The 25,895-nt window shown below is 39.1% G+C and overlaps 1 protein-coding gene and 1 long non-coding RNA gene across 5 annotated transcripts in view; one reads left to right on the plus strand and one right to left on the minus strand.

The window, feature by feature from the left end:
- LOC141386393 (uncharacterized) overlaps positions 1-25,895 on the minus strand; it is a 70,059-nt gene that overhangs the window by 42,740 nt on the left and 1,424 nt on the right. The gene's annotated exons all lie outside the window — the stretch shown is intronic.
- Positions 20,791-25,720, plus strand: slc32a1 (solute carrier family 32 member 1). Its single transcript, NM_001080701.1, is given in 2 exon segments — positions 20,791-21,595; positions 23,025-25,720. Coding segments are annotated over 2 exon segments (1,593 nt in total). The 5' UTR covers positions 20,791-21,190; the 3' UTR covers positions 24,213-25,720.

The following is a 25,895-nucleotide window of genomic DNA, read 5'->3' on the forward strand; positions in this document are numbered from 1 at the left end:
TAGATATTTGGACTAGAAACAAGACAAAAACTCTATATAAGAGCAGCATGTTTTGCAGTGTATTCATTTCTCTGTGACAGAAAGTGAGCAGAAAGCATGATGTTGACCTCATGAAATCATACTCCATTTGTCTGGCAGGTCAAAGCACATCTGACAGAAACATAAAAGCTGCTGTCCACCGTGCAGACGCTGCTGTAGAAGGTTGCGGTCGTGAAAAGCTGACGCACAAAACACACACTTGACCTCAGAGCGAGACCCGTGAAGGAAAGCGGGTGTTTTAAAGGGCATCAGGACGGCAGGGTAGAGCCCGGATCAACCTCTGCCAACAGACACACACCACCTGCAGCGGCGCAGGAGAGGCCGACAGCAGAACACACGCCACAACATGCTGTTATTACAAAGAGTTTCTGTCTAATTTCTAGTCTGAATATCTAAAACATTCTCAAAATCAATAAGCATTTTCTAGACAAGAAACAAATATTGTTTTGTTTTTAGAAATGAGACAATATGAAGAGAGTTTTTTCTTAAAACAAGCTAAATAATCTGACAATGGCTGGGGTACGGGAAATAATGTTGTGTTGGATTTGAAAACATTATTTGCTTACACCACTGGCAGATTATTTTGCTTGTTTAAAAGGGCACCTATGATTCAAAATCTACTTTTGTAAGCTGTGTGGACAGAAGTGTGAAGTATAGTGTGTCTACAGTCACACTGGAGTGATATAAACACAACAAGTCTCTTAAAGATTTCTTGATGTTAAAATAGGATCAACATCCTAGTGACTTTGAGGCCCACTGCAACAAGATGTAGGAGTGCAGTTTTCTCCTCCCACCAAATTGAGTGACAGGAGTGTATTAACATGTCTCTATAGTAACGTGAATAAATATGTCCACATATTGCAGGGTGACGCAGTTGCGCAGTAGGTAGTGCTGTTGCCTCACAGCAAGAAGGTCACTGGTTCGGGCCATGGCTTGGTCAGTTGGCATTTCTGTGTGGAGTTTGCATGCTCTCCCCGTGTTGGTGTGGGTTTCCTCCGGGTGCTCCGGTTTCCCCCAAACACAGTCCAAACACATGCGGTACAGGTGAATTGGGTAGGCTAAATTGTCCGTAGTGTATGCATGTGTGTGAGTGTGCATGGGTTTCCCAGTGATAAGTTGCAGCTGGAAGGGCATCCACTGCATAAAACATATCCTGGATAAGTTGGCTGTTAATTCCGCTGTGGCGACCCCAGATTAACAAAGGGACTAAGCCAAAAAGAAAATGAATGAATGAACAGGATTTGCAAAGAAACTGGGAACCGCAGTTACAAGGACTACAGATCCAGTCATGCACCACACACACTCACACCTGTTCCGGTTGTCTGATAATTGCTAACAAACATCTGAAGCTGTTCTGAACTGATGGACTTTAAAAGCACACACACTGAGTCTTGTTTACCTATGTGTTTCCTTTGCCTTGCCTTGCTGTGTTTGACCCTTGCTTTGTTTTGTTTGTTTATTTACGTTGTCTGCTGCCTGCTTTTTCACCATTCGCCTGTTTCATGACCACAACTCTGGATTTGCCTGTTTGTTTGCCCCTGTGTTAACCACTGAATATCATTCTTGTAATACACCTGCATTTGGATCCGCACCTCTGTTGTCAGCATACACTTCACATAACACAGTGTCAGCACACTTATAAAAGAAGATGCTTTAATCCCAGTTCAAAACCATCAGCTAGTTACTTTATTTTCAAGATCTGAGGTGAACTATTTGCTGCTGCTTTCAGTTTGACAATAAATGTCACCTAAAATGCTGCTTAAAGTCAGACTGGGAGACTGTAAAAACACATGATGTGTACACGAGCGAGGTGATCATTATCATAGTCGTTCATGCTGTTGATCTGCCTGCGACTTCGAAGAAATAGAAAATGATTGATCGCAGAAGGCGAAACCTGTTAACAGGAGAACTTTTATTGCGCATCGCAGTTAGGACATGGTGTTACGCGGGAACTAAGAATCAACTCGACCGTCAGTGTATACATTTTTTCATATATTTACATCCCCATTTATTCATTTCTGTCAGCTTTGCATTTAATTAAAGAATTAATGAGTGAACTTTAATTATAAACATGTTGAGAGGATCACATGCTTATGATTGCCTGCAGCTGATCCCACATTATTCAATTTATGATTGACCAATCAGACGATTCTTAAGCCACTATAAATACCCTCAGCTCCATATCACAGCCATCTTCATTTTGAAGAATCCCCCCTTCCACCCCTACTCCTCCTCCTTTCCTAGATGGATGGCACAATGGCCCAGTGGTTAGCACTGTTGCCCCACAGCAAGAACGTCACTGGTTCTAGTCCTTATCAAGCCAGCCGACGTTTCTGTGTGGAGTTTACACATTCTCCCCATGCTCACGTGGGTTTCCCCGTCCAAAAACATGCAGCTTAAGTTAACTGACTAATCTAAATCAGCACCATAGACATGCTGCTAGTCAGTAGTTCTCTCTTAAGAGCGATCACTATCTGTTTATTAACTACTACAGCAGGAGAGTTCTCCAGATCTACCTGAGCTCAAACTCCCCTCTCACCCTGCAAACGGGAGGGAGCTCCGGGCTCGAGGATCTTATGAGCTCAGGGCTCTCTCCCGGGACAGCATGCCAAACACGCTTTATAATCAATCATCAGCAAATTGTCAACTCTTGAAACTATTACGGCTCAGAACAATGCTTAGTGTGCAATGTGTCTAATTTATGTTTTGTGGCCAGTAGATGTGTAACAGGATAAAGCACATGAGAAGGGTTGTTTTCTCAGAATACAGTTTTCAGTATTTTACAGCAGTGCTGCGCTTCACATCGGCTGCTGATGAACCTGTCCGCCCTCATTCTGAGATAACAACCTGCATATGTACTTTATCCCTAACCTAAAAACCCTATTTAATCAGAAATTAATTGTTATGCAAGGATCATACTAAAATAAACATTTAAACATCAACTGTAATATTTTTAAACTGAGTTTCTACTTTAAAAAAACAATAAAAACTCAATCCTCTCTGGTTTACTGCACCGACTGCAACTTTCACACATTTCTGACCCAAAGCGTTTGAGTGGTCAGGATCCATACAGCTATTATTGGGCTGAAGTGTTTTGTTCACACATGGCTGAAATGTGTCTCTGAGTCAATAGGAAACAAAAGCCATCATGAGAGATTTCACAGCGACCGCCGTCAATGCCTCGGGGCTGGACTCTGATACACACACACACACACACAAACACACACACACACACAGACCAGCGGTGTCAAACACATGTGTGCTGATTATTGATGGATTGAGCAGTGTTCGTTTACTGATGCCCTCGAGTGTGTGGATATCGCCTTTGACCCTCTCTATGAGTCCAGCAGCAGGTCACTTAAAGAAAAACCCCTGAGAAAACCATGAAGGACTCCAGCAGAAAACACACCTCATACTCAGAGCAGTGGAGCAATCTCATCATGTTCAAATGACACACACTACACTGCAAAAATACTTGTTGTCTTGTTTTTAGTCTAAGTATCTAAAAATTAATCCTAAATAAGTTGGGGAATCTACCAGTGGGGTAAAATACTATATATTTATATTATTTATTATATACATATAGTAAACAACCTACAGTCAAAAATAAACATAGTGGAGCAAAGATTAAGAGACATAATTTGTGGTTTTCTGGGGAGTCTAACAGTGTTAATATAATATAATATAATATAATATAATATAATATAATATAATATAATATAATATATAATATAATATAATATATAATATTATATATATATATATATATATATATATATATATATATATATATATATATAATTAATATAGTTAATTGAATAATTAAATATAAAATAAGAGTGAATGTCTTCATTTAAATAATGCAATAAAAATAATCTTTATTAGTTACAAACTGTACAATTTGTTGTTCCTAAATGCTTTAAACGATCTTACAATGCTCACACAGTTACAGAAATAAATAAAAACACATACAAATGACAAACCTTCAATATATTATGGCTCAGTTCTGCATTGACTCTACAAATCTTGTGTGTTTTGACCTGTGGTTTCTGGTCAACTATAATCCCAACTCAACATTGCATGTCTTGCTATTGTGGATAGACACATTGCGATATCGATGCTGAAATGATATGTTGTGCAGCCCCAGTGTATAACCAATAACAAAACATACTCTAACCATCTGATGCATGTCCACAGGGGACAGGTCTTAAACAACAACATTTTAAACATTTAAAAATACAATATTAATAACATTGTCACGATCACCAGTGATCCAACCCTCATAGATCGCTGGAGAACATTCACATACAATCCTGCCTCCATACGAACTACAAGTGCTGTTATGCACCACACGCACACACCTGCTCCATATCTTCTGTGATTACACTCACACAGCTGAAGATGCTCATGTATTGATTACACTCACATTCATATGGGTCACTCTGACACTCTCATTGCCGAGTCTTGTTAGGTTAACACCCTATAACAAAGCATTTCCTGGTTTCCACGTGTTTCAACCCTTGCTTTGTTTTATCATTTACCCTGTCTGCCGCCTGTACTGACCATCTGTCTCTTACCTGACCACACTTCCGGATTGCCTTGTTTGTACCCATTTGTGCCTGTTGTTGATCATTGCCTGTCTGACTACGATTCTTAATACAACCTGCATACGGATCCTCACTCCGTTTGTCACTCGTCTCCCTTGTGGTTACAATAATAATATTATTATGGGGTGTCACGGTGGTGCAGTGGGTAGCACAATTCTCTCACAGAAAGGAGCTCATTGGATCGAGTCTCAGCTGGGTCAGTTGGTGTTTCTGAGTGGAGTTTGCATGTTCTCCCAGTGTTGGTGTGGGTTTCCTGCAGGTGCTCCGGTTTCCCCCACAATCCAAACACATGCACTATAGGTGGACTGATGAACTACATTGGCCATAGTGTATGAGTGTGTGAGTGTGTGTGCGTATGTGAATGTGTTTATGGGTGTTTCCCAGTACTGGGTTGCAACTGGAAGGGCATTCGCTTTGTAAAACATTCAATTTCATTCCACTGTGACAAACCCTGATAAATAAAGGGACTGAGCCAAAGGAAAAATGAATGAATGAATATTATAGATATATTTTTATTTCATTTTAATAGAAGCAAATATTTGTGTGCATTAAAAATTTATGAATTGAAGGGTTAAATGTTATTATTTAAATAAATGTTTGAATGTTTTTTTGTTAGTTTTTTTTCAAGCAGAGGGTCTGTAGACAGGATTGGTTTCATGTCCTTACAGATTATTAGCGGTGATGTTGAATTGTGTTCACAGACACAGACTCTATTCAAGCGCTCAAGGGTTTCCCGTGCCTGCACGCTTCTGTAAATTGCCAATCAAGAGAGCACTTTTTACTCCTGCTCGCTCCAATTAACATCAAAGAAAGCGTGTCTGATGACATCACAGCGCACAAATACAGCAAATCTGAATATTCATGAGGCTCTTAGGCTTATCATATTTAGAGTATTTGTCTTGTTTCTAGTACAAATATCTAAAAATACACACATCAAGAAGCATTTTCAAGACTAGGGAAAAATATTGTTTTGTTTTTATAAATAATATCTAAAAATTTAATGAGTTTTTAATTAAAACAAGCAAAATGATTTACCAATGGGGTAATTTAAATAATCTTATGTCAAAACTAAATATTAGATCATTTTCTTACTCCATTGGCAGATTAATTTGCTTGTTTTAATGCAAAACTCAGTCAATTTTGACTAAATGTTCATGAAAACAAGACAATATTTATTGCTCGTCTATAAAATGCTTCTTGATTTAAGAATTTTTAGATATTTGATCAAGAAACAAGACAAAACTCTAAATAAAAAAGAAATTGTTGGAGTGCACAAAAGAGATCCACTGAATGTTCATATAAAATACTGCGATCACTGCTCATGTTCCTCATATTAGCGTTATGCTGTCTCTGCTATATAAGAGCACATTTCCATCTGATCTGAATGAGAGCACCGTTATTAGAAGCAGGTGGTCTGCGTGTGATCGAGTGCTATGCGTTTGAGCTGTAATGACTGTAATTATGTCTGTTTCTAAAGGACCTTCAGCCGTTGACATTCTGGGTTTTATTTCCAGAGAAAAATGTTATTCCCGTGTTCCTGTTCAGAGTCACCTTTGATGAAGATCGCTGATAAAGTCAACGCTGGAGTTTTCCACACAGCACTGGTGTCACATTGATTTACAAACGTGTCATTTTGTTTAACAGGACGTAAAACTGTCCCATGTGGAACACCGAACACTTTCTCTTCATTTATTCATGAGCCTTGAGGCTGAAGCATGTAAACACACACACACACACACACACACGCACACATACATATGCACACACATTTCACACACAAGCACACACACACACACGTACATACATGCTCACTTAGACACACACACACACAGACACACGACACATACATACATGCTCACACAGACACAGACACACACACACACACACAAACAGAGGTCTTGGTTTAAATGTACATTCATGCAGGTATTTGCGGTCCGCTTTCCCCCAGAGCCCCTCTCACTGCACTCCTGCAATCTCAGACAGTAATCTGCTTTAATCAAGCTTATCAATAAAGTTCAGACTTCAGTCTATTATTATACACCTGCTCAGAAGATAATCCAGCTCAATATCCTACAGTCAAATTATTACAGTCATACCATCATATACCATGTGGATGCATGAGACCCCCTCACACACACACACACACACACACACACAGGCTGTCTATGTTGCATTCATATTCCTTCAGCTTAGTCCCTTTATTCATCAAGGGTCACCACAGCGGAATGAACCGCCAACTATTCCAGTATATGTTTTACACAGCGGATGCCCTTCCAGCCGCAACCCAGTACTGAGAAACATACACATTCATACATGAATACAATTGCATGTTTGTATGTGTGTATGCATTTGTGTATTGTGATGTGTGTGTTTGTATGCACACATTTGTCTGTGTGTGTATGTTTGTTAGCATGTTTGTCTGTGTATATGCATGTAGTATTGTGATATGTGTTGTGATGCGAGTGTGTGCGCACATATTTGTGTGTGTGAGTGTGTAAATGTTTGTTAGCATATTTGTCTGTGTGTATGTATGTAGCATTGTGATGTGATGTGTGTGTGATTGTGTATATATGCGCGTGTGTATATGTGTTGTGATGTGTGTGCACAAACATTTGTCTGTGTGTGTGCGCGCGCGTGTATTGTGAGGTGTATGTGAGTGTGTGTGATGCGTGTTGTTTTGGGATTTGTGTATATATGTGTGTGTGTGTGTGTTGTGATGTTTGTATAGTGTGTGCGAGTGTGTTGTGTTTTGTAATCTGTGTGTAAATGTGTGTGTGTATGTGTGTGTAGTTGTTGTGTGTGTTGTGATGTTTGCATGTTGTAATATATGTGTGTGTGTGTGTGCACATTTGTCTGTGGAGGTGTGTCTGTGTGCACGTTTGTGTGTTGTGCATATGTGTGTGTGTGTGTGTGTGTGTGTGAGCAGTATTCATTCTCTGCACTGGTCAATATCCTATATAGTGCTATTATTTAACTTATAACATGATACACCATAATGATACAAACCCCCCCTCACACACACACACACGCACGCACACACACACACACACACACACACACACACACAGTCTGTCTGTATCAGTCTATAATAAGCGTTGGCGGTAGGAAGCGTATAATGGAAACAGATTGCGGTGTTGATTGTGTAGGCCTCGGGCTCTGCGTCCCACCGGAGCTCCGCCAGTTTACAGTGTGTTCAAAAGAGAGGCTAAAAGGCAATTACAATGTTAATGTGTGCTGGCGGGGGAACGGCGGCCCGCCAACAAGCTAAAGAAAATCCAGCAGGTGATGGAGTGAGTCGAGAACACTAGAAATACTGCTGCCTGAGAGGAGGAGGACAGACTAAACACACACACACATCGGTATATGCAGCACGCTACACAAAAGAGGACAACTTTGTGTGTGTGTGTGTGAGAGAGAGAGAGAGTGTGTGTCTATGTGTGTTTATTGTGCTTTGTCTGTGTGTGATGTCCGGTGTTTATTGTGACGTGTGAATATGTGTGTTATAATGTGTGTGTGTGTGTGTGTGTGCTGTAATGTGTTTGTGTGTGTTGTGGTGTGTATGGTTGTGGTGTATGTGTTATGCTGTGCGAGTGTATATAAGTGTGAGTGTTGTGTTGTGTGTATGTATGAGTGTTGATATTTATGTTGTGATGGGTGTGTATATGTATGTGTGTTGTGATGTATTTGTTTGCGTTTTGTGCTGTGTATGGTTGTGCTGTATTTGTTGTGATGTGTGTAATGTGATGTGTGTATATGTGTGTGTGTTGTGCTGTGTGTGTTGTGATGTGTGTATATGTTTGTGTGTTGTGATGTATTTGTTTGCGTTTTGTGCTGTGTATGGTTGTGCTGTATTTGTTGTGATGTGTGTAATGTGATGTGTGTATATGTTTGTGTGTTGTGCTGTGTGTGTTGTGATGTGTGTATATGTATGTGTGTTGTGCTGTGTGTGTTGTGATGCGTGTATATGTGTGTGTTGTGCTGTATGTGTTGTGATGTGTGTATATGTATGTGTGTTGTGCTGTGTTTGTTGTGATGTGTGTATATGTGTGTGTGTTGTGCTGTGTTTGTTGTGATTTGTGTATATGTGTGTGTGTTGTGCTGTATGTGTTGTGATGTGTGTATATGTATGTGTGTTGTGCTGTGTTTGTTGTGATGTGTGTATATGTGTGTGTGTTGTGCTGTGTTTGTTGTGATTTGTGTATATGTGTGTGTGTTGTGCTGTGTGTGTTGTGATGTGTGTATATGTATGTGTGTTGTGCTGTGTTTGTTGTGATGCGTGTATATGTATGTGTTGTGCTGTGTTTGTTGTGATGTGTGTATATGTATGTGTGTTGTGCTGTGTGTGTTGTGATGTGTGTATATGTGTGTGTGTTGTGCTGTGTGTGTTGTGATGTGTGTATATGTATGTGTGTTGTGCTGTGTTTGTTGTGATGTGTGTATATGTGTGTGTGTTGTGCTGTGTTTGTTGTGATTTGTGTATATGTGTGTGTGTTGTGCTGTGTGTGTTGTGATGTGTGTATATGTATGTGTGTTGTGCTGTGTTTGTTGTGATGCGTGTATATGTGTGTGTTGTGCTGTGTTTGTTGTGATGTGTGTATATGTATGTGTGTTGTGCTGTATGTGTTGTGATGTGTGTATATGTATGTGTGTTGTGCTGTGTGTGTTGTGATGTGTGTATATGTATGTGTGTTGTGCTGTATGTGTTGTGATGTGTGTATATGTATGTGTGTTGTGCTGTGTGTGTTGTGATGCGTGTATATGTGTGTGTTGTGCTGTATGTGTTGTGATGTGTGTATATGTATGTGTGTTGTGCTGTGTTTGTTGTGATGTGTGTATATGTGTGTGTGTTGTGCTGTATGTGTTGTGATGCGTGTATATGTATGTGTGTTGTGCTGTATGTGTTGTGATGTGTGTATATGTTTGTGTGTTGTGCTGTGTTTGTTGTGATGCGTGTATATGTGTGTGTTGTGCTGTGTTTGTTGTGATGCGTGTATATGTATGTGTGTTGTGCTGTGTTTGTTGTGATGTGTGTATATGTATGTGTGTTGTGCTGTGTGTGTTGTGATGTGTGTATATGTATGTGTGTTGTGCTGTGTGTGTTGTGATGTGTGTATATGTATGTGTGTTGTGCTGTATGTTTTGTGATGTGTGTATATGTATGTGTGTTGTGCTGTGTGTGTTGTGATGCGTGTATATGTGTGTGTTGTGCTGTATGTGTTGTGATGTGTGTATATGTATGTGTGTTGTGCTGTATGTGTTGTGATGTGTGTATATGTATGTGTGTTGTGCTGTATGTGTTGTGATGTGTGTATATGTATGTGTGTTGTGCTGTGTGTGTTGTGATGCGTGTATATGTGTGTGTTGTGCTGTATGTGTTGTGATGTGTGTATATGTATGTGTGTTGTGCTGTGTTTGTTGTGATGTGTGTATATGTGTGTGTGTTGTGCTGTGTTTGTTGTGATTTGTGTATATGTATGTGTGTTGTGCTGTGTTTGTTGTGATGTGTGTATATGTGTGTGTGTTGTGCTGTATGTGTTGTGATGTGTGTATATGTGTGTGTTGTGCTGTATGTGTTGTGATGTGTGTATATGTGTGTGTTGTGCTGTATGTGTTGTGATGTGTGTATATGTGTGTGTGTTGTGCTGTGTTTGTTGTGATTTGTGTATATGTGTGTGTGTTGTGCTGTGTGTGTTGTGATGTGTGTATATGTATGTGTGTTGTGCTGTGTTTGTTGTGATGCGTGTATATGTGTGTGTTGTGCTGTGTGTGTTGTGATGTGTGTATATGTATGTGTGTTGTGCTGTGTGTGTTGTGATGTGTGTAAATGTATGTGTGTTGTGCTGTATGTGTTGTAATGTGTGTATATGTATGTGTGTTGTGCTGTATGTGTTGTGATGTGTGTAATGGGATGTGTGTCTATATGTATGTTTGTTGTGCTGTGTGTGTTGTGATGTGTGTGTTGTGATGTGTGTATGTTGTGTTGTAATGTGTTTGTGCTGTGGAGTGTATGGTTGTGGTGTATGTGTTATGCTGTGCGTGTGTGTGTGTGTGTGTGTGTGTGTGTGTGTGTGTTGTGGTGTGTTTATATGTATGCGTGCTATTTCTGTTGTGAGTCACATGTGTGTGTGTATTGTGATGCGTGTTGTGGTTTGTATGGTTGTGATATGTGTGTTGTGCTGTGTGTGTTGTGATGTGTGTGTTGTGATGTGTGTATGTTGTGTTGTAATGTGTTTGTGCTGTGGTGTGTATGGTTGTGGTGTATGTGTTATGCTGTGCGTGTGTGTGTGTGTGTGTGTGTGCGTGTGTATGTGTGTTGTGGTGTGTTTATATGTATGCATGCTATTTCTGTTGTGAGTCACATGTGTGTGTGTATTGTGATGCGTGTTGTGGTTTGTATGGTTGTGATGTGTGAGTTGTGCTGCAAGTGAATGTGTGTTATTGTGGTGTGTGTAATGTGATGTGTGTATATGTGTGTGTGTGTGTGTGTGTGTGTGTGTGTGTGTGTGTGTTGTGGTGTGTATGGTTGTGATGTGTGTTGTGTGTCTTGTGTAGGTTGTGTGTGTGTGTGTGTGTGTGTTGCAATGTGTATGTGTGTTGTGATGTCTGTATGTTGTGTTGTAATGTGTGTGTGTGTGTTGTGATGTAAGTGTATATAAGTGTGTGTATATGTATGTGTGTTGTTATTTATGCTGTGATTTGTGTATTTGTGTGTATTGTGATGTGTGTGTGTTGTGGTTTGTCTGTTTGTAATGTGTGTGTTGTGCTGTATGTGTTGTGATGCAAGTGTATTTGAGTGTGTGTTGTGGTGTGTGTAATGTAAGGTGTGTATATGAGTGTGTGATGTATGCATGTTGTGTTGTGCTGTGTGTGTATAAGTGTGTGTTGTGGTGTGTGTAATGTGATGTGTGTATATGTATGCGTGATGTATGTATGTTGTGATGTGATGTGTGTGCGTTGTGCTGTGTGCATGTATGTGCATGTGTGTGTCTGTGTGTCTGTCTGTCGATGAGTGTGTGTGTGTGAGCAGTATTCATTCCCTGCACTGGGGTTAATATAACCCACATCTCTCCTGGGATCTCATAATAGGCCATTAAACAGGCGCATTAGGATAAATGAAAAGGCTTTTAAGTGGTTACCACAAGACCACCTGGATTTCTCACTCGGATGTGTGTGTGTGTGTGTGTGTGTGTGTGTGTGTGTGTGTAGGACTAAAAAGGCACAAGTCTATTTGAGTTATGGGATGTGATTTTTCTATTTCAGGTCTCGGCTCTTCACGTGCCTCAGCCTCCATGAATAACCATCATAATCTGCTGGGTTATTCAGACTGTCAGATGGACAAACTATACATGGGTCAAAGCAAAAAGGGGATTTTAAGCATCAAAATATAAAAAGTTATTTTATTAACACCTTTAAATTATATATTTTTAATCATATATTTGTATAATTTATCAATTTTTCACCTGAATCCAATAAAACAGCCATTAAATAATATACTTCAGAATAAGGATTATATATATATATATCAGAAATCACTGAAGAATCACTGTTTGCTCATTAATTCTGAAATCGTTATCCTTCAAACCACTATAGGCTTCACACATTTGACATTTTTATTATCAATTAAAACAGAATCAAATAAAAAATGATCAGATATTCTTTGGTATATTTTATGTATCTGTTCCACTAAATGCTGAAGAAAATTATTTATTAGATTTTTGCAAAAACTAATTTAAATGTTAAAGAATTGAATATGCTGTCTTTAAATAAAATCACCTTTAAAAATAAAATAAATTAAATAATAAATAAACAAATAAATAAACACATAAATAAATAAATAAATGAAATGTACTTTAAGCAAACACCAAAATTGGATGTCTTTGACTCACATTTAGATAAATAAATAGTGTATTCTCTTTTCAAATAGCAAATAATAATAATATAGTAACAGTATTAGTGAAGTAAAATAATGAATACATTAAAATAAATAAAAATGTATTTATTTATATAAAAGAGTCTTTTCAGCTTAGGCCCTTTATTAATTAGGGGTCGCCACAACAGAATGAACCACTAACTTATCCAGCGTATGGTTTACGCAGCTGATGCTCTTCCAGCTGCAACCCAGTACTGGGAACCATCCATACACACTGACTTACACCACATGTGTTTGGACTTGTGGGGAAAACCAAAGCACCTGGAGGAAACCCAAGGCATAACAGTGAGACCATGCAAACTCCACACAGAAATGCCAACTGAATCAGCCGAGGCTCAAACAAGCGACCTTCTTGCTGTGAGGTGATCGTGCTTCCCACTGTTTCACCGTGACGCCCATAAAGTAAAATAGTAATCATTATAGACTTTGAGTTAGACTGTTTTAATTGTAAATCCTTATTAAAATCAATAAAAAATCAGAAATATGTCTCTGGTATTTAACTAGTCTCCTTGAATTATTAATCATTTTTGCAACTCAAGCTATTTGTTTTGTTTAAATCTAAAATAAACAAATATCTGTGTAATAATAAACATGGTGAACGTACATGTTAAAAGTATTCCTGCATCTAGTGACTCCACTTATAAAAGCAGTGCACATTTGTTCTGATAAAGGCTAATCAGCACAATAATGTACTTGGGATTGTGATGCTAATAGTAATGGATTCGGAGAGGGGCCAATTCGCGCGATTGGCTAATTTGACTGCGCCGCGGCCCCCGGAGACCCACGTGTCTTTTCAGTTTGGCTCTCTAATTGAAGTGTGTTATGTGTTATTTTCTGCCTCACCGAGCCGCAGAAGAGGCTGCCAGTGGGGTCGGCTGTTGGTTTCAAATGCGAGGCGAACATATGAAACATTCAGAGAATTAACCTTGCTATGAAAAAAATACGTTTTCACCAAAATAGCAAAAGCATTTCTATGCATTTAGAGTAAAATTAGTAATGTTCAACTTCATTTCTTTGTATATATTCAGCCCAAATAAATGGTATACAACTACTTTTAAAAAAATCAGTAAATCCAATGAATTATCTTTAAATCTTTTTTTTTCAGTGTAAAAATACTGTAAAATGTCTCAGCCAATGTTTCCAAACAGTTATATTTGATTTACCAAAATCGCACAAGTGCCCATTTCACATCTGTCATGTCCATAATGGAGAGGCGTCTTATCCATGATGAAGCTTCAAAAGTCAAATCAAATCAATCATTTTTGTTCTATAATGAGCCGACTCTCATCCTTTTGATTAGTTTTTTCTGGTGGGTTGTGCAGTTTATTTATTTATTCATTCATTCATTCATTTTCTCTTCGGCTTAGTCCCTTTATTCATGAGGGGTCACCACAGAGGAATGAACCACCAACTATTCCAGCATACGTTTTACACAGCGGATGCCCTTCCAACCCACAACCTTGCAACTCAGTACTGGGAAACACACTCAATCACACACTCATACACTACGGCCATTTAGTTCATCAATTCCCCTATAGCGCATGTGTTTGTACAGTGCACTCTCAGAAATAAAGGTATACGTGAGCTGTCACTGGGGTGGTGCCTTTTCAAAAAGTTACAAATTTCTACCTAAAAGGTCCATATTAATACTTCAAGAGCACATATTAGTACCTAAAAAAAAGTACAAAAGTGTTCCTCTTAAATTAAGTGCTAATATATTCTGAGGTACCAATATGGACCCTTTAAGTACAAATGTTTACCTTTTGAAAAGGTACCACCACAGTGACAGCTCGCGTATACCTTTATTTCTGAGAGTGTGGTGGAAACATGCACAGATACGCCAACTGATGCAGCCGAGACTCAAACCAGCGACCTTCTTGCTGTGAGGAGACCATGTTACTCACTGCGCCACTGTGCAGCTTGTACAGGTTTAATTCAGAGAATTTCTAGAAAACATGTTGTAAACTGTAACCTGGTGATATTGGTCATATCCATAAAAAGCATGTTTATTTTGCTCATTTAAAATATAAAAAAATGTTTACAGATTGATATCTTATGATCCCATAAAGGCATGGGACCAGGGTTTGGAAAACTAATGGGTTTAAAACCGCCAAAGTTTTCTGTTATACTGTTTCTAAGTTATGTGTAGTTGTTTTGTTTTTTTTGCTTTTTTTTGGGGGGGGGGTTACATGTTTTTCACAACTATTTCATTTAGTTTTTTATGGCAACATCTCCAGCAGAAAATGAACATCTACATCAAAAGCTACTGGTCCAAAATATTTTAAATGTTTCTTTAAATAAAATATTAAGTAAAATTTTTTTTTACTTTTACGGTTTATCTCCGGCAGCTGGGGTGCCAAAAAGAAAAGTAAAATAACGGCCGTTGAATAACAGAAATTTATCGTAAAATAACGGATATTAAATTACAGAAATTTACCAGAAATTTACATTTAAGGAAATTTCTGAAATTTAACGGCCGTTATTTTAGGGTTTTTTCCGGCACCCCAGCTGCTGGAAATAAAACGCAAAAATTGCGGATTATTTTTTTACAGTGCAGACATTTAAAAGTAACTTATTTTAGAGAAGTAATCACGATACCGTGAATACGTGATCTTTTTATCCATGGTTATCATATCGTCTGAATCTTATATCGGCCCAAGCCTAATCCCATAACTCCGTGGTTATTGGTTTCAAAAAATATTTAAAAAAAGGTTTCAATGTAAAGTTAACATCTATTTTCAGTTTTTACTGCAAATGTCACATCCATAACGCTGCAATTGCTTTTTTACTGTCATTTAGAATGAAGTGCAAAACAGACTCTTGTTTTTTTTAGATACACCACAACAAATGTTTTTCTTTCTTATTTATAATCTAAATACCTAAAAATTCTTTAATTAAGAAGCATCTTATAGTAAAGTAAAAAAATATAATGTAAATATAACATAAAAAATTATTTTCTTTAAAACAGAGATGCCCAAAGTAGGGCCCGCAGGCCAAAATTGGCCCATGGTAACCTTTTTTTATTTGGCCTGCCATGCAATGTGAAAAAAGATTTAGAATGATGGGAATGTTGGGGCAGATGCCTTTAACAGAGTTCGTCATTTCTAATTTAACCTAACCTTTTGTTCATTTGTTTGTTTAATTGTTGATAACATAAAAGACAACTGAAACAAAAATGTTTCAATGAAATGTTGTGCATGAATCTGATGTAAATAATGTCACATGAAGATAGAGGACAATGCACAAAGCACTGCAGCTTGACTCGTGTATTCAGCTTTGAACACAGTTGTGTTATAAATGTGTTTATTGTAAAAAGTCCATTATTAAACGTTTTAGGTTAAAATACTTTAAAACATTTTGAAACTGCCCCTTTTAGGCTTTGATTAGTCATGGTGTTTTGGTGACTATTGCTTTAAATGCAAATGAGATTGTTCTCTTTACAAAAAGGGGCAGGGCTATAAAAACCTGCGCATCAGCATATTGGCAGATCCAAAACAAGACTAATGTTATCTGTGGAAAAATGTGCAGAAGTGTGTCAGAAGGCGGCGATACTACAGTGTGCTTCATCTACAACTCCACATCTATAATCCTCTTAGTCTATGCTGACATCTTCAGCATCTCAAACACTCTGATGGCTAATGGACAGACGGCTGCTTCTCACTCAAGGCTGCTGTTTATGCTAATGAGATGGAGAGATAGGCACTAGCCCATCTGATGACACATACAAAAGGTGAATGTTAATCAAACTGTTTCTGCAAAGACTGAATTAAAACAGTTAAAACAGTTTTTATCAAGACTGATTATAACAAATACAAATCATTCATCTGCACCATCTTTGCATATTAGCTCCCCTGTCAATTTTAAATCCAAGACGATTTTTTCTTTTAAATTTTTTAGAAGTAAATCCAAAATCCAGGTCCTCAAAAGTCTTTTCTTCACAAGACTTTGCATTAGATGTGCGTTTTATCGGATAAGCCTCATTACGCGTGTCGCTTCTGTGCAGCATCACAGTTTTCAGTGTGAAGCTAATTAATGATCTGTCTCTATATAGTAAAAGAAGAGGGAATGGCTCAGACCGGCTCACTGAAGTGTGTAATGAGAAAAAAGACAGAGCGAATGAAGCGGAGACGGAGAGAGGGATGCGGGTCTGACGAAATCCTATTGTTTGGAGGATCTACCGTGACTACACAAAAACACACACCCACACACACACGGATAGAGAGAGCGAGAGAATGGACCCTTCCAGGTCTCTCAGCAGCAGAAATCATCATTGTTGTTAAACTTACACTGCAAAAAAATACTTTTCTTACTCGAGATTTGTCTTGATTCTAGTCCAAACATTTAAAATCTCTAAAATCATTAAGCATTTTCTATACAAGCACAAATATAGTCTCATTTTCAGAAGAAAATTTGTCAAAATGAAGTGTTTTTCTTAAAACAAGCTAAATAATCTGACAAGGAGGTAAGCAAAATAATAATAATTATCATTTTACCCCATTGGAGGGTTATTTTGCCAATATTTAAAAAAAAATCCATTTTCATATTTTGATAAAGGCTGAACACATTTAGGGTGCAATGGTTGTCCTTTGGTTCAATTTTGCATATAAAACCATATTTACACCACTAAAACCACTCTTACACACACACACACACACATTAATAATAATAATATGCTGCATTATCTCTTATAAATACAGTCTTGCTAAACACTGTTTACACGTCTGCAGGGACTTGTATAACTATAAAATTCCCCCTACTACTGTAGTAAGAAGTGAGTGTTGTTCACTGAGTGAACACTGCTGAAATACTGCACACTGATGAAGGAAACATTCACAGAGTGTGTATGTGATGAAGGTCAGCTTGTTTCTTCATGCAAAATAGATTTGAGGATTGAAATTAAATTGATCTGCTTTATTTTATAGCTTTAGTGAAGGCAGGTCATTGTTGACCTAGAGAGTGTAATGGTGTATACAGAATTATATATATATATAATTTATTTATTTATTTATTTTTAAGATGCTGTTAAATGTATCAGCACCATCTTGTGAAAAGCATCTAAAAAGGCAATGCAGTTTTTTCTACAAGAGCTGGACATGAAGATAACACTGAATCACATATGGACAGAGCGACAAAACACACCTGACTGATCCTGAATCAGCCTCTCTGGGGACAGATTGAGGATTATGTGAAGAAAGGACTCCTGGGAGACACACAATGACCTCCTAATGCCCTCTATGAATTTTATGAGGAGTAATACACTGCAAACAAATCCTTTACTTGCTCAGAGTTTTTGTCTTGTTTCTGAATATCTACAAATTCTTAAATCAAGAAGCATTTTCTAGATAAAAAGTGAGTTTTTCATTAAACCAAGTCAAATACTCTGCCAATAGGGAAAGTGAACTGATCTTACCTCAAAATGAAAACAACATCATTTAACTCATTGTCAGATTATTTTGCTTGTTTTCAGGAAAAACTCACTTAATTTTCACTCATTATTTCTAACAAGACTTTGTTTTGGTGCTGTCTAGAAAATGTTTCTTGATTTGAGAACTGTTAGATATTTGGACTATAAACAAGACAAAAACCAAGTAATAACGCACGTAAATGCATTTTAACTAAATGAGAAGTGATGGACCACAGATTTATTCACATTATGAATAAGAATCACACATTTGTTAATATAGTTGCTCAGGTTAAATGCAGATAATCCAGCCATGGTGAAAGAAGCAAACAGAATGGGAATAATGGCAAGATTATGGATTGTAGAGGTGAGAAAAATCAATGAGATGTTTTTCACGCTATGAGACAGGAGGCAGACTTGCACACCCAATATACACAAACACATTGAATACAATTAAAACACACTATCTTTGAGAAAAGTGGATAGAACATAATGTTTTAAATGGCTTTATAGTCTTCACATAATGCTCAGAAAGCCAGAATATTATATCTGATTAATTTTTGAATAGGGTAGATCAATATGTTTTTTTTACTTAAACCTATATTTTATCAGGAAAACATCCTAATTTGTAATCTATTTATTATATGATAATATATGTTTTTAGGGTTGCTCCTGCATAGGGAATTCAAGGTGGCCAACTGCATTACATTTATTACCACATCCACCTTTTGACAAAAATCATGTATTTAATTACATTTAATGTTAGGCTCATAATTTAATATTTTACTTTACAGGAATAATGCTGAATAACTCTGATTATGTTATATTATATTAGCATTTATTTATTATAATATTTTATAACATTAATGCAAAATATTAAAACGTCCATGATAACATAAGTCGTGCCTGTTTACCTATAAAGAAATCTAAACTGCATTGTTTAATCTGCATTCACATTGTAATCAGGTTTTTTTTTCCTTCTAATGTGCTTGGTATCTGAGCTGAATTCTGTGTAAAAGCGCTGACGATCGCCCGTGTGCGCATGCGCCGTTCTTCAGACGATTGTGTTTCTGCGGCTGTAAATCCCGGAGCTCGAGCTCTGCGCGCGGCTGATAACGGCGCTCCGATTAACCCGTTCCACTCCCACCGGGAAACACAGGCCGAGAGGCCGAGCACAGCCTGCGGGACCAGGGAGACCTCCGGGGAAAACACCATTGCTGATTCAAAAGATTAGATACGGACAATACAGCAACGCTTCTGTTTATATCGCGTGCAAACAGCAGAATAACTCCGTAACACTAAACGAGGATCAGTGGAAAACACAGATTTGTTTATTTTTATGAAAATTAAATCTTGTCTGTGGAAAACTAATGAAATTAAATTAAATGATACATCAGATTCAATCTATTAGACAAACCAATTTTCTCAGCATTGCCCTAATTTACAGCTAACATCCTAAATTGTGACGCAATTTTAATAGTTAGAATATTTATCATGTCAGTATATTTTTACATATGTTCAATGTGTTGTTTTTTTTGTAAGTGTGTAGCATTTGTTTTTCAATCTAAGTACTATTCAATAGTGGATAAAATAAAGCGGGTCATTTCTAATTATTCGTTAACATTTGAGCTCCTAATGACACCAAATATGTTCGCAACCATCCCGACGATTATCTAAAAATAGTGGATTAATTTAGGATTTCATTTAAGGTTTATTTCTTTAAAGACCGGGTGTCGCTTTTTGCTTTAGATAAACGATTAGTCAGTCTCTTCAGCTCTTTTGAGAATAATATTAATACGTGATCATATTGTGATTATATAAAAAACTGAATAGGCTATTAAATATTTCCAAATATTTTATGCAAACGAATAAGAGAATATTGAGCTTGTATTATATTTTATAAAAGCATCCAGTTGTTTGCAGCAAGCCACAAATAAATGCTAAGAACAAAACTTAGAAAAGTCCACTTGGATATGATGATTATAAAACGACAAAAATGCTAATAAACGAAAAATCCATAAGAGATCAAAATTATAATTAGTTTAAATAGACTATTAACTTTTTTAACGTTTTTATAAAAACAGTGTCCCAAAACATGATGCAGAAACTCATTAAGGCAAACAGCCCAGCGCACTGCCCCGTGACAAATAATCCAAGAGAAATACGCGTGCTATTTTTCTAAATAAAACCAACACATCGCTTAACATAACTTGGTACTTAGCCATCAAAAAATCTCTATATCTATCAAATCTGCGACATGTTTCTTGCTCATTTCCTTGTCGAATAAAAGTAGGTTTTAAATCCGTTCAAGCTGCGAGTATTCCGACATCAACTCTACAAGCGTCGTCGAGGGTGGCACGTCTCCTCTTCTTGAAAAAAAGAGAGTAAAAACTGATCCTAAACATTCACGTGAAGCCATAAAAATGGAGAGTTCAAGCTGGGAAAAGAAAGGAAGGAAAAAAAAACACAAGAACAGTTCAAGAACACTTTTTGTGTCCATGTGAGATCTACTCTGATGCTGGAGACGGTTTATATATACGTAAAGTTATGCAACACTATGAGACCCCGGATGCCATTGGGTGTTGTGACCAAGTATAGTGGGCATAATGAGATTGGAGAGGAAGGATGGGGTCCTGCAAGCACCTCCCCTAGAAATGCAGCAAATCTTTACCCCGTTTTTTTCCTCCCGTCGGTGCGGAGTAGCGCGCGCATTGGGAGCCGGAGACGCGAGACTAGCATTGGCAGGCTGACGGTGACACGTGCCTCCCTCTCAACACCCCCGAGCTCCCGTGTACCGCATTGGCATCAGCGACGGCCACTGAAACACAGGAGTCGAAGCTGTGCCACGGATACAGAGGACGGAAAGCCCGCGTAAAGCTGCGAGCATTCTCCTTTACGCACCGGACCATAAACTTGCTCTCGCCCGAAACGCGCGTCAAGAGTTCGGCCAGAATAGAGTGAGAGAGGAGCGGGCCAACAGGATGCGGGCGCCAGGCATCATCTACGTCTGAAAGTGACATGAACCACGGAATTAGCCAAAACAGCAGGCGTGATTTCAGTCAGAACCGGAGATAACGAATACGCGTCACCACGAGAGTCCGTTCTCTTCTCGCGCAGACAAAGAGCTCCGGTCACGCACTAAATCTGAAATATCTAGAGGAAAAAAACATTCGCTGAGGTATCTAGACACCTGTCTCGTTTAGCAGAACAATCATGGCTACGTTAATAAGAAGCAAGATCTCGAATAAGCTGTCCAACGCGGCCACTACCGTCACCAATAAGTCGCAGGCGAAGGTGAGCGGGATGTTCGCCAGACTGGGCTTCCAGGCCGCCACCGATGAGGAGGCTTTGGGTTTCGCCGCCTGCGATGATCTGGACTATGACCACAGGCAGGGGCTTCAAATGGACATCCTAAAAAACGATGAGATGGGGGGAGAGGGCGGCGGGGAAATGGGGGAAGATGGGATGGCCGAAGGGGACAGCCATTACCAGAGGGATGGAACGGGTCCACCGCCCTCAGCATCCAAAGACGGGGGACTTTGCTCCGAAATTGGCAACCCGGACAAGCCCAGAATCACTGCTTGGGAAGCGGGCTGGAACGTGACCAACGCGATCCAGGTAAAGGCGCATCGTCAGGCGTCACGCGTCATGGCGATGCATAGCTGTGAACAAATTCATGTCCTAAAGTTGTGTGGAAATGCGTAAAAGCGATTTGCGGTATGAATGTGAACAGTCTGTTTTATTAAAGATGAGCTGTGCTTTTGAATGGCGTAGGTTTTTCTTGTGCTGATGTCGTGTTATAGTGAAGGACTTGAAGGAGGAACATAGGTTAAGGCAGGCTTATCAACGAGTTGAGCTTCAAAAAATAGTGCTCATGAAATATCATTTATTCGACCTATTAAACCTACATTAGGTATCCGGAGACGGAGATTCGTGTTGTTTGCGTGAGAAATTCCATCTATTTTCGACGTGCGTAAACTGGAGAGAGTAATGCTTCTTTTACATTAAAACATAAACAATATTTAAACGCATTTAAAATTGTAATATTGTACACATCGACTTGGAAAATACGTTCTCGAGTATTGCAAAAACGTGTTCACAATACTAAAAAACACGTTTAATCATGCGCACTTAAACCTCTTAATAGCCAATCTGACATCCGTGACGTGACTCCCTGCCTATTTGATTCATCCAGATGACGACACAATGAGGTGAGCGTGACTTTGCTCACAGCAAATGGAATTTCGGCACTGAATTCCTGCAGTGAACACAAGGCGCATTCCCTCCACACAAGTTCATTATTACCACAGTTATATTTGCAATAAAGCAGCCTACACAAAACAAGCTTCATTTTACGCACCAAGTACTATATGCATTTGACTGGAGAATAGATAATATAGGTTACACCAAACAACCTACCATTTTACGCATCAAATACTTGCGCGTTTAGAGAATAGAGAATAGACAAAGACAGTTACACCATAAAACGCACCATTTTACGCACCAAAAACTATATGCATTTGATCAGAGAATAGATAATAAACCAGGTTAACCCGAAAAACGTAATATTTTACGCACCAATACCTTAAGCATTTGATCAGATAACAGATATTAAAGGTTACACCAAAAACGCACTATTTTACGCACCAAATAACTCATGCATTTGATCAGATAATAGATAATAAAAAAGGCTATCCCAAAACGTACAATTTTACGCACCAAATACCTTGTGCATTTGATCAGAGAATAGATAAAAGCCACACCAAAAACCCAGCATTTTACGCAGCAAATACCTTATGCATCTGATCAGAAAATAGATATTAAAGGTTACTACAAAAAACGCACCATTTTACGCACCAAATAACTTGAATCAGATATAAAAATAATTTGATCAGAGAACAAAGAAGGTTACACCAAAAACGCAGCATACACTACAGGCATTTGATCAGAGAATAGATGTGTAGCGATGTTAGGTCACTGTGAGTGATGATGTGCACAAAAGCAGCGGTCTGTGGTGTAAAGCGCTTGCTGTGCTTCTCTCCCGCAGGGCATGTTCGTGCTCGGGTTACCCTACGCCATTCTCCACGGTGGATATCTCGGACTGTTCCTCATTATATTCGCCGCCGTCGTGTGCTGCTACACAGGCAAAATCCTCATCGCCTGCCTCTATGAAGAGAACGAAGACGGCCAGTTGGTGCGAGTGAGAGACTCGTACGTGGACATCGCCAACGCCTGCTGCGCGCCGCGCTTCCCCGCGCTCGGAGGACACGTCGTCAACGTGGCACAGATCATCGAGCTCGTCATGACCTGCATTTTGTACGTCGTGGTCAGCGGGAACCTGATGTACAACAGCTTCCCCACCCTCCCAGTGTCCCAGAGGTCCTGGGCCATCATCGCCACCGCCGCTCTCCTGCCTTGCGCCTTCCTCAAGAACCTCAAAGCCGTGTCCAAGTTCAGCTTGCTCTGCACCCTAGCGCACTTCGTCATCAACATCCTAGTGATCGCCTACTGCCTGTCCAGGGCGCGAGACTGGGCGTGGGACAAGGTCAAGTTCTACATCGACGTCAAGAAGTTCCCCATCTCCATCGGCATCATCGTGTTCAGCTACACCTCGCAGATCTTCCTGCCCTCGCTGGAGGGGAACATGCAGAAGCCCAGCGAGTTCCACTGCATGATGAACTGGACGCACATCGCGGCCTGCATCCTCAAGGGCCTGTTCGCCCTGGTGGCTTACCTGACGTGGGCTGATGAAACCAAGGAGGTGATCACGGACAACCTGCCGTCCAGCATCCGCGCCGTCGTCAACCTGTTCCTGGTGTCGAAGGCGCTGCTGTCGTACCCGCTGCCGTTCTTCGCAGCGGTGGAGGTCCTCGAAAAGACTTTCTTCCAGGACGGAGGGCGCGCGTTCTTCCCGGACTGCTACGGCGGAGACGGCCGACTCAAGTCCTGGGGTCTGTCGCTCCGCTGCGCGCTGGTGGTTTTCACGATGCTCATGGCCATTTACGTGCCGCACTTCGCGCTTCTCATGGGCCTGACGGGCAGCCTGACGGGCGCGGGGCTCTGCTTTCTGCTGCCCAGCCTTTTCCATCTCAAGCTGCTGTGGAGAAAGCTGCTGTGGCATCAGGTGTTCTTCGACGTCGCCATATTCGTGATCGGCGGTATATGCAGCATTTCCGGCTTCATCCATTCCGTCGAAGGCCTCATCGAAGCGTACAAATACAACCTGCCGGATTAGCTGGATAGTTTTGGTGGTTTAGGTGTTATACTACAACGCATCCCGCATATTGATAACCAAACCGATAAGTTTCCCCCGAAACATAAAACAATAAACACTTAAAAAAAAAAAATAAAGAAGAAAAAATAAAGAACATTCAACCCAGGTTCATCCAATAAAACTGTCTGCAGATCTGACCTTGACGTGTACAATTTAAGGGGATAGTTCAGCCTAAAATGCACATTTATTCAGTTGACTCTCCCTTAAGAGGTCCCGAACCAGTTTGAGTTTCTTACACAAAATTATATATTTTAAAGAGAGCCTGTAGTCATTTACTTCTCTAGTAGGAAAAACAGTGGAAGCCAATGGTTGCAGGTGTCCAGTATTCTTCAAAATATCTTCTTCTATGTGTTCAGCTGAACACTTAAAGGTTTGGAACCAGTACATGATTAAATAATTTCCATTTTTTGGATGAACTATCCCCTTCAATAAACCAATTTTGCAGTTCATCTGAGAGATGCCTTTGACAACAAATGCGCGTTACATATAGATATCAGAGCATTTATTTTTGTTGTGAAGCGAGTCAATGGTTTACACGAGAATTTATTTTAGATTTTAATCGAGGAAGACGTCATTTCATCTGTCATATACAAAAGGAAAATAATAATTAATAAACACGCGTGGAGTGCTGTGAGAGTGCACGTCTCCTGTCGGCAATACACGGATCAAAATGAACAAATAAATAAAAGCAAGAATCTTAATGTAATTCAAACCGGGGACCGAAGTCATGGCAATAAACACACAAACAAATTTAGTGATTTTTCCGACAATTCGGCATGAGTGAGGACATATAGTATTATTTATTATAGTTTGCATAACCAAAATGGAGAGATGATGATGATGATGATAATAGCTAATAAGGCAGCCTATAATGGACGGTGAATAGAAGTACTTTAACTATGCATTTTGACCGTATGATGTCCATGCAGTATTAGAGATATTCTGGTGAAGCAGAAGAAAAGGAGGGTTTTATTCACTGCAATTGCTCAATTCACCAGAAAATATACAAAGAGACTCGTATTTTTACTAAAGACATCGAATATTGGAAATTGAAGAAAGATGAAGACAGAGGAAAACGAACAAATTCTGAAGAAATGATGCCTGAGCATGGAAAACATACACAAAATAAAACAACCCACCAACTCAAATAGCTAAATTTGAAGAGTTCTGAGCGTTATGTTGTCTATCGGATATGAAACGTCGTAATTAAAAGTAATAATTCATGTTCATGTTCCCCTCAGTGAGATTCATTTATTGCGTCGTTGGATCGAAATCAAGTCTGAATCAAATAAAGGGACTTGCATAAGACATTTTTTTTTCATTTTGTGCAATCCAATGGGTGCTGTGGAAATGTTATAAAACCGTATGTGTTGTGTTATTGTGGTTTAAAAGATGGAATGTATATCACAAATCGTTATCATATATCGTGAAAATGAATATATTGAAGAATAAAGAAACGCGTGAAATTATATTGTACAATTGTTTTTTGGTTGTGTGAGTGACATATGGAAAGAAAATGAAACACCTGCATATTTTCCCTTCAAGAAAAGAATAAACCTACAAATCAATAAATAAGCGGAGTCCACCTCTCTTAGATTTATTCCGAAGGCGAATGTATAGACAGCACTTCTGCATGAAAAATAG

Source organism: Danio rerio, chromosome 6 (assembly GCF_052040795.2).
Source record: "Danio rerio strain M-AB ecotype USA chromosome 6, GRCz13ab, whole genome shotgun sequence".
Lineage (NCBI taxonomy): Eukaryota > Metazoa > Chordata > Actinopteri > Cypriniformes > Danionidae > Danio > Danio rerio.